The sequence below is a fragment of the Podarcis tiliguerta genome, assembly GCF_965153285.1.
Source record: "Podarcis tiliguerta genome assembly, chromosome: 4".
Taxonomy (NCBI): Eukaryota; Metazoa; Chordata; class Lepidosauria; order Squamata; family Lacertidae; genus Podarcis; species Podarcis tiliguerta.
The window spans coordinates 22,518,389-22,528,612 of NC_139537.1; the positions used below are offsets into that span (position 1 = coordinate 22,518,389).

General features: G+C 37.7%; 1 protein-coding gene across 4 annotated transcripts in view; it reads right to left on the minus strand.

The window, feature by feature from the left end:
* The window catches only part of PSPC1 (paraspeckle component 1), a 58,653-nt gene that overhangs the window by 20,927 nt on the left and 27,502 nt on the right, over positions 1-10,224 (minus strand). The window contains exons 7-9 of one of the 4 annotated variants that reach the window (XM_083436569.1): positions 10,161-10,218; positions 6,326-6,504; positions 2,258-3,068 (exon numbers count right to left, since the gene is read on the minus strand). The exons of the other annotated variants lie outside the window; for them this stretch is intronic. Coding sequence (XP_083292695.1) covers positions 2,883-3,068; positions 6,326-6,504; positions 10,161-10,218 — 423 coding nt within the window. The 3' untranslated portion in view covers positions 2,258-2,882. Of the gene's footprint in view, positions 1-2,257; positions 3,069-6,325; positions 6,505-10,160; positions 10,219-10,224 lie in introns of those variants that run through there. 4 annotated transcript variants of the gene reach the window in all.

A 10,224-nucleotide genomic window follows, 5' to 3' on the forward strand; every position in this document is an offset into this window, starting at 1 on the left:
ACCAAAATGCTTAAACTAGCTTTAAACAAAGTACTGAGTTCTAAAATTCAAATAAAGTTCACAGAAAACATTAGCTTTCGCTCCAACACTAAAAGCGAAAACTGAGAAGTTTGACATTAATATTGAAAAACAATTCCAAAACAAAAAGTTATCAAGGAACATGTGGTAACTAAAGTAATAGCTGAACTGCTTTATCTTGCCCATTGTTATGTTAACTTGTGTGCTGTGGCTTTCTGAAACGGAAGTAGTCATTAGGTCACAAAGTTTACTTGAAGTTTACATGAACTATCACTGGCTTAAGTCGACACCACACTTTCAAAAAAATATACATGACTTGACTTGTGGGGGGTGTTATTTAGTTTTTTTAAAAAAACACATGCAAACTACCTCAGTAAATATATAGTGAATGCTGGAATTAGTAAAATCAATACAATTTTCTACACGTTCAAAATTAAATATAGAAAAGTGTTAAATGTGTGTTCAATAAATGGGAAATTGCCTAAAATCTTGTAAACATCAGGAAATGTAGCTCATTGTTCCTCCAAGTGTGCTCCACTGAAGATAATGGGGCTCACAACACCAAGAGCTGTCTCAAGCCCTTTGAAGCATCATTTCACACATTTACCTAATGAAACCATTTTGTATGAGATCGGGTAGTAGCATTAAGGCAGGAATTCATCCATTAAGCTGCATGAATAACTATTTCATCAATGAAAGCGTCCAACAGTCCTGTCACACCTTAAAGACGAACAGAATTATTATGGCATAAGCCACCATAGTCCACTTCACCAGGGGTTGAGTCACAGATAATACAAGTCGTTGTGGGGTGGGGTGACTGTAAACAGCGAAGTCAGAGGTCATCAGTTGCTTGTGAACCATTTAGTTATTAATATTTTTACTAACAAGGATTTACCTCCTACATCTATTGCTTGCATAGGGTAGAAGAGTAATCTAACATTCTCCAATATAGCCCATTCTCAAGTACCTCATTTTCTAGTGTTGCAAGTCTTGAGAAAGTATCAGAAAATGCACCAATAAAATTTTACGCATACAAGTCATTTCTCAAAGAAATTCATCCACATTATCTCAACCTTTCCTTTTTAGAAAGTTGAGAGTAAAATGAGGGCAGGAAAAAGCCATTTGCACTTACGTTTAAATGGCTATCATCTTCCTGCATTATTTTACATTTCACACCTTCCATATATGATGAGGATGGCTGCTTCTTCAGGATCCAAACAGCAGCATACAAATATAAATTCCTGGAACTGATAATCTAGATCAGATTTTATACAAATTTAGTTTATGCAGCACCCATGAAGAGTAAAACAAAACACCCACCCAAAACCAGTATTTCTAAAATGTTACACTGATGAAAACATGGTCACTAGTGTCCTGTCTTGGCCCAGGAATACAGGGTTTTCCTTCTAATTATTTAAAAAGTCCAACACTCATATTGATTTAGCAGAAATAGAAATAGGGGGACAGGTGTTACCACATATTTTGCAAAACCATACTCAGCTCACATAATATACCATACTTATTGAGAAGTACTGGTCTCCCATATAACTCCAACACACTGAGGTTTAATAGAATGTTACCTAACAGTATTCATATGCAAACATGCAATATTTACATTAATGAAAAACATTTTGTAGTATAATCACAATATTGGTATATAAATATTGGTATATGTCAGTAACTTCTCACCCCTCTACTTAATATGAATTGTATAACTGGAATTCCCAGTATTATTTTGTCCAAGCTTTTGTACATTGTATCTACTTTACACCATGCCTTTAAAAAGCTAGGTAACAATCCTATTGAAAATGTGTGTACTTAACCAAATGCAAACTCATTTTGCCCATGGCAAGAGCTAAACAGCAGCAGTTATGATCATTATCTGTATATATATAGTAAGCCAGCTCCCTATAACATGGAAGATATTTTTTCATGCTGTGAGATAAAAAACATATACAGTACTAGTTAAGAGCATTGAAAAAAGTAACTTTATCAAGGAAGGAAAGGTCTTCAAACCTATACTGCCAACTCATATTCTTTATGAATCTTCTGCAAAAGCAACAGCCAACCTACACAATCCATTGAAACCCTTAACTACAGGGCAAAATACTGTTTTAACACACAATTACCAGCCAAGTTAACAAGATTTTGGTTTTCTTAAAGAATATTCGAGTTTTGTTTCCTGCGAAGAAATTATTATTCATAATCCCAAACCACAGGTGAACATTTACTACTTGGAGATTTTTCAAGACTTTTTCAAGTGTTTATTTGTAAGCTGAACACAGGATACATTATTATGACATTCCCATTGCAACTAGGTTTGTACATGTTGGTGAGAACAACTTAAAACAGATCTATAAAGTCTTACTGAATGTTTCAGATGCTCTAAAGTTGCACAAGCCTCAACATTTGCTCCATGAGTTGTAAGCTGCACTTTCATTTCCATACAGTCACAATCTATAAAGCATTTGATTTTCAGAAGATAGGCTTTTTGAAGAAAAACGAAAATCTATGCGTACAATTAGAAAGTTAAGGGAAAGAATTCATAACAATGTTTCAAAATCATTTAAGCAGATCTGTATTATATTTTATTGTAAGTATGGAACTCACAAATTTCACAGCATGGTCACATTTTATTTTGCTGAAGTCACAAACATCAGACATGCAAAATGAAGCACATTATTTCTGCTCTACGTTAAAGCCTAAGACTGAATACAAAAAAGTAAGTTTTACTCCCCCACCCCACCCCCCAAAAAAGTTTGGTGACTACATAAACAATAAAACCGTTTTCAAGGTAACAGCTAAAATTATAAAGGCATAACACCAGATAGTCAATCAATTTTCTCAGAAGTAAGAAATAAATTTCAGTATCTGCGACGCTTGTTAGGTCCTTCAAAGCTGCCCCCAGGGTTTCCTCTACCAAAGCCACCGGGTCCACCACTGACGGCACCTACACCACCCATAGCCGGCTGAGGAGTTTCGGAGCCTGCCCTACTAACCATAGGAGAACCCATTTGTGGTGGGCCTCCTTGCGGGAATCTTTCAGAATGCTATTTTAAGTCCATTTAGAACCATTTTAGTTACAATAAAACCAAGGGGGGGAAACCAAGTGGCGTTTTCATGAAGATCGCAGATAGTCCAGCAGAATCAGGATGATACATAGAAGGAAGAAAGGAGCAATTAATTTTAGTCATTATTTTAATAATAAGCTGAAAAGTAAATTAACTAATGTTGCGCCCTCCAGTATATTAAGACAAAAGGGGAAGGGATCTAACATCCAAGTTTTTTTGGTTTTTTTTAAAGAGAGATAAAAAATGCTATGAGAAACAGTTTCTAAGCCACCCAGAGCATTCAATATAAAGAGTGAAATAAAAGTATAATAAATATATTTTGCAGATTCTCCTGTACGGTATACGTGTAAAGTAGTATTTATTCTTGAAATAAAGTAAGCAGAAGCAAAATTCATTTTCTGTTGGAAGACATATCAATACTTTAAATGGTAAGTAAAAACCAGCTATAGCACATTTCAAGTTAGACTAATTTGAGTTAGAAGAGGAAATAAGTTTTAGAGAAGGAAAAAAAAGGAGCCAGGTGCCATTAGCTACCTGCTCATTCTACCGCCACATACTTCCCCAAATCCTTTAGGCATTTTTATTTAAACCTGTTGTCAGCTGAAAAACTAACAACAAAATGCGCTATTATAAAATTTGCAATATATTTTTTGCATTATGATATAGTTTCAGATTATACTCATTTTCAGATATACTCAGAAAACTCGTACGTTCAAACTGAACTAATAAGTTAAGTTCTTACATGCTCTTTTGAATCTAGGAGCATTAATTTAAATATATACATTTTTTTAAAGTCCCCATCTGACTTCACTGCTGTCTTTTTTCTAGTATTATCTGTGTATACCTTCCAAAAATCTGGAAAAGAGGCTCAGCCATTTAAGAAATTACAAAGAATTGGAGAGCTCAATTGAGCAAATAATGTAAGACAGTGTACTGCAGTTGACACTGAATGTTGGACTGGGGACCTAGGAAACTAGGCTTCAAATCCCCACGCAGCCATGAAGATCAGTGGGTGACATGGGACTAATCAAAGCCCCTCAACCCACAAAGAAAAACTGGAAGGGAGACGTCCATCTTAAGCTCCTTGGAGGAAAGACAGGATATAAATACAGTAATAAACTTCCTTCACACTTGGATCCAAAAGGCTTTGTTGTTGTATAGGCTGAAGACACTTCCACACACAAACACACACACAGAATTCCAACAATTCCTAATTTCTACTGCTGGTCCGAACACCAAAGAGCCCCCCCCCTCAAGAATGGGCTTTCTGGGGGCACCAGGGGCTGCATAGTAATGCGGAAGTACAGTAGTTGATTTTTTTTTAAGTGTGCTAGTTTTCTTTGAAAAGTTTACTAGTTCTTTGAAAAAATAACCAGCTTCAGAGAAACATTCCATTTTCAAACAGCACTGTCATAGCTCATTTCCAGAAGTCTTCATAAATGATTATGCTACAAAACATTCAGGGTATGTTGATAAACGCAAATTTCATCTCCTTTTAGAACACAATACAGTGGACCCTCTAGTTACGTACCACTCTGGATACGCAACTTTCGGGTTATGAACACGGCAAACCCAGAAGTGTATACTTCCGGGCTTCACCGTGCGCACATGCGGAGAAACGCTAAATCGCGCTGCACACAGAAGCAGCGCCTCTGCCTACGGACTTTTCAGGTTGCAGACAGACCCCTAGAACGAATTTAATTCATATCCAGAGGGTCCACTGTATATTGTCCTTCCCTTTATTAGATGTTAACATAATATAGGCCAATTTCCTTTGGTTCCCTTATGAGAAGGGTTAGGAAAAAAGGCCCACCTGCCTCTTTCAGTATTCTGCATGCTACATGGGACCTATTAAACCGACTAGTCTATATGTCATGAAAACAGTAAAGGTAAAGGGACCCCTGACCGTTAGGTCCAGTCGCAAAGGACTCTGGGGTTGCAGTGCTCATCTCGCTTTACTGGCCGAGGGAGCTAGTGTACAGCTTCCGGGTCATGCGGCCACCATGACTAAGCCACTTCTGGCAAACCAGAGCGGTGCATGGAGACGCCATTTACCTTCCCGCCGGAGCGGTACCTATTTATCAACTTGCATTTTGATGTGCTTTCAAACTGTTAGGTTGGCAGGAGCAGGGACCGAGCAATGGGAGCTCACCCCGCCGCGGGGATTCGAACAGCCAACCTTCTGATCGGCAAGCCCTAGGCTCTGTGGTTTAACCCACAGCGCCACCCACATCCCTCATGAAAACAGTATTCTGAGTAAAATACATAGAAAAAACTGGTGCTGATATACTTCTCTTCAAAATCAGTATGAGCAGAAATAGCCCAGCTTTCAAGATATTGGAGAGTATCAGAGACAGCAAGAGCTTCATCTGTTGTTTCCACTGCAATCATTTTTACTGACGAAGTTTAAAAATCACCTTGACTTTTCAGCAAAAATAAACTGATACAGGAAAACACAACAAACAAAGTTCTATCTGTTAACTTAAACCAGGAGTAGACAACCATTTTCTCGCCAACGGCAACATTCATTTAGGGATAAACTGTCAGGGAGCACATGCTGACTGAATGGGGCACCCCTTTTCATTTTGGATCTGCAAGAAGGATGTTCTTGCCAGAGGTCTGGTCTGAACACACTGCAGATGGTTTTTAAAATTAAGCCAAGAACCAGATGCAGTCTGCCAACACAGCCTGCCCACCTGTGAATTATACCCAACCATCTGAAGAAGCTATTCCGCGTGTTGAGTCACACAGATGGTTCTATAATTGTAGCCTCACTTGTATAACACTAGCATGTTAACAAATTAAATTTGTACTTAAGATTCACTTAATCAAAGATATCTTCACACTATGTGTCATTTCAACAGCAATCATATTATAGGTTTACCTGCCCCAATACAGCAAAATAAGAATGACTAATTATATTTGTTGTCCATAAAATATTGTTTTGTTTTTGCATTCCTCTACTTTGATCATTGCAAAAGTGTGAAAAACGGCCTTCTAGCTGTAAAACAATTTTGGCAATTAATTCTGTGTACATAATTCTCAGGTATAATCACTTTTAATACAGTGTCAATAACAATATCAACAAGACTGCAGTTCAGTTTGTTTTCAATCTCAAAGGGTATTTATTAACTCAAAGGTCTATTCTAAACTAGTTTTAGCGTGAAGTTATCTTTGCAGCAAAGAGATCTGCCACAATGAAGTAGAGACAAAATTAAAATTTGGTGATACATTACCACAGTTCCATTATCTGGCATCATTGGGGCTCCAATGTTTGCAGCTCCTTCTGGTCCCAAGGCAGGACCAGGACCCATTGCAGGGCCAGGCATTGTTCCTCTGTTGTTCATATTCATACCCATCATTGGAGGTGGAGGAGGAGGACCTTGGTTTCCAGCAGGTGCTGGGCTAAAGGCATCTATGCAAAACAGTCTACACTTAGAGCTGTCCTAACTGAATTTTAAAATTTACAACAATAACAAACTATACAAAACATCAATTAAATGAACAAATTGCTTTTATCCTTTGAGACTGTACATTTACTTCCACCATAAGGTTTTTAAGAAAAAGTTACTTCCTGAAAGTTACTGCTGAAATGAAATGTTTAAACTGTTTATAGGTTTCAGCTCTACTTATTTTCCATAAAGTTACCAATTCAGACAGGTAACTGCAGTAACTTTCAAGTTGGCCCCAATCCAAAGAGGCCTGGTGCCAGCATTTGTGTGTAACACAGCTTTTTCATAGCTTCTCTCTCTCCCCCCCCCCCCCAGTTTTTAGCAAATAAATTTGAATCACAAGACAAATAAAAGTAACTTAAGAGGTTTACGGTAGAAGATACTATCACATGTGCTATCACAAATAAGAATGAATGAAACTGAAAGCAGTCACCCAGAGGTACTTATGTTCAAGTAGTAGGCAACTTATTCAGCTTTACTAATCAGAGTATGACTCCACTTAACTTTGTGAACATATTGTACTTATTTATACTCAAGTAGTTAACCTCTTCATTTATAAGAACAGCTGCACATTGACTTGTAGTGGAAAATAGTAATACCCATGAGATAAGACGTGAACTGTACATTATAGAAATGCAGAAGGAATCATCATACTGTATTAAAAAATATTCGCGTGCACACAGGGAGAGATAGCAAGAGCGAAATCCATGATTTTAGGGACATGTTTGTATATTCAAGTCAGTGTCTCATTACATTTAAGGCAGGGGTTTATGTTCAATATGTTATAGAAAAAGAGGCATATGAATGAGACCTGAACCTTATACACACACAAACTATCATAGAACTGTAGAGTTGGAAGGGACCATGAGGATCATCTAGTCCAACCCCCTGTAATGCAGCAACATGCAGCTGGTCCATACAGGGATCGAACCTGCAACCTTGGTGTTATCAGCACCATGGTCTAACCAACTGAGCTATCCAGGCTTAATCCAAGCAAACTTACTCTCCAAGGTCACCTCTGGTGAAGGCAGGTTCAGGTATCAGTTGCAGGTTGAGAGGCTCATAAGGGACAAAGAACTGTATGGCTACAGCCCATTTTTAAGAGTTTGGGACCCAAGTTAGAATTTGACCATTTCTAGTGCTAGGGAGATGGTAGGTGCCTCCTGGGGCAGAGGAAGATGGTTATCTTGGATGGAAATTGCTACTAGATTTCCCCCTCTTCTAGGCAGGCTTAATCAGTAACCTTGATGTGACTTCTATCTCCTGTACGTCTTTCCTATCTGTTAAACGAAGAAAGCTGGGCTGGCAGAAAAATGTCTAGGATTATAAGAGCACAGGGAGGTTAACGTGCATGATTTTTGGGTGGGGAAAAAAATCAGCTTTACTCTACCACACCAGCTTCACATGAAAGGAGGGCAGAAACATGAAGAAACAAAATATTGTTTCCACCACGATACCTACTTTGGCTCTGAAACATAGAATTTAGGATTCTAATTTTACCAGTGACAGGAAACAGAGATGAGTGACAAGAATGGTATGCTCTATGCATTTGGTTAAGGACAGCTATAAAATGATATTCAGCTGTCATTTTAATGCTTCAAATAAAGTATGTTCAATAAAGTCTACTTAGCTAGACTTTGTAACTCTTCGGCCACAACTGTGTTTTTTACACTTTTTTACACACACACACACACACACACACACACACGGTTTTGTTGGGGAAATTACTCAAGCTAATCTTGGCTAGAACAATGATGAAGTAGTAGGATTCTTATATATTCAAACCAAGTGCATATTTCTTAAACATAAGTAAACAAAGAACTTAAACAAACTAACAAGTAAAATGAACTTTCATTCTATTACATATAAGCCTAATATTTGAGCACATGTATGAATTATGAATTAATCTGGGTGCCAAAGCTGACAAAGCTTTCTGTATTTTATGTAGACAATTCGACTTAACTAGGCCTCTCCCTTTCTTTCCTAGTAATATAGAGAGGAAAGACCTATGCTCCAACATTAAAGTGCTTGAAGTTCAATAAAGGCCTGAAGTTCAATATACCTGCCAGAAGTGAACATCAAAATGCTGTGCCTCAGTTGTATACTTATCTTATGGGCAACAAGACATCTTGCCCACCATCTCTGTCCACAAATCTGGAAATTACAGCAAATTCACTGAATAAACTACACATCTTTCCAGCAGGTTAAATGTGGGGGACACTCTTAAACATGTGGAGTCAAGCCCTATTTGGGTGTGTTGGTTGTGTGTAAAATTTCTAAAGACAGTGTTCATAGAAGTTTTGTTCACTGTAAGTGCACTAAGAACCTTAAATAATTTTTTAAAGAATGCTTTCAATCAGACAGCTCATTTTAAAACACATGCTGTTTAATTAGCGCTTCCATTCACAAAAGGAAGCTTTTTGCTTTCAGAATTTATACTAACCAATACTAACCGGCTCAAATTAAACCATGGTTTAATTTTAAGCAGTGAGAATACGCACTCCCCCCCCCCATTCTACCCAAATTTCTTCTTTATTATCCATTGTTTGTTTAGTTTGCCCAGGACTGCAGGGCTGCAATGGTAAAGGCCTCACTTTTTCTGTAGGCCAGCCCAGTCTCCACACAAGGTGGAATCTGAAGCAAGGAGAAACAGGGTCGCACATTCAGATTGAAAGGGCCAGGGAGGCTCATGCAGAAGGCAATATTCCGTAAGATAATCAGGACTGTTTAATGCTTTCTTAGTCAACAGAATCAGCAGCATCACTCTCCTCCTACACTCCTTCAGCACATTTCATCTCTGAAGACAACCGAAGCAGTTTCAGTTTCAAACCTAGGTCTGAAACTAGAATGAAATGAATCTGGGTAACCAGCTTCATCCAAGACTGACTGAAGCATGTGCAGCTACCACCCCTTTGAGCAGCTTGCCTCAACAAGGATAATTAGATAATGACTCTAGGTCCAAACATGGATTCTTCAGAATGGTCAGAAAATATAACTAGAAAGCAGTAATGGCCACAAAATCTTAGCCATGGTTAGAAGAGTGGGGGAATTCAAGCATGAAGGAGTGTAGCACATTCTCAGTTGATAAACCATAGCAGACAATTGGGTGCTGCCCCATAATAAATCACTGTGGTGATACTGTATACATAGTGCTAAACTTAATAGAGCATGAAATTTTCACAAAGGTGCTTCATTAATGCCAGTTACAATGAGGAGACTTTGATAGATGTTAACTGTACTTTGTTTCCAATCGTTTTCCAGAATCATCTTCCATAAATAGCAACATATTCAAAAACTTAAATAAGTGAATCTCAAGAAGTAATTTTTAAAAACCCACAACCTTTTCTTCTTGTATTAGATACAATTCGTATTTTGCTTTTCTTCAGAAACAGTCTTAAAATGAAAAAAGTAACAACCCACCAGCCCATATTTACTATGTTCATTTGCTTTTTCCTAACTTTAAGATAACTCACATTTGAAACAAAAAATCCTGAAGAACAAGATTCACTACAGAAATAACTATTTCAAGAATACTTCTCAATGTATAATACTCATAAGTAACATGTACAGTCTCAAATAAATTTTGAAATAACAAGAGCCTTTTGCTTCAGATCCCTACCTCCCATGTTTAATGCTCCACGAGGACCCATATCACCCATTCTCATTTCCTGTTCTCTCTGAAA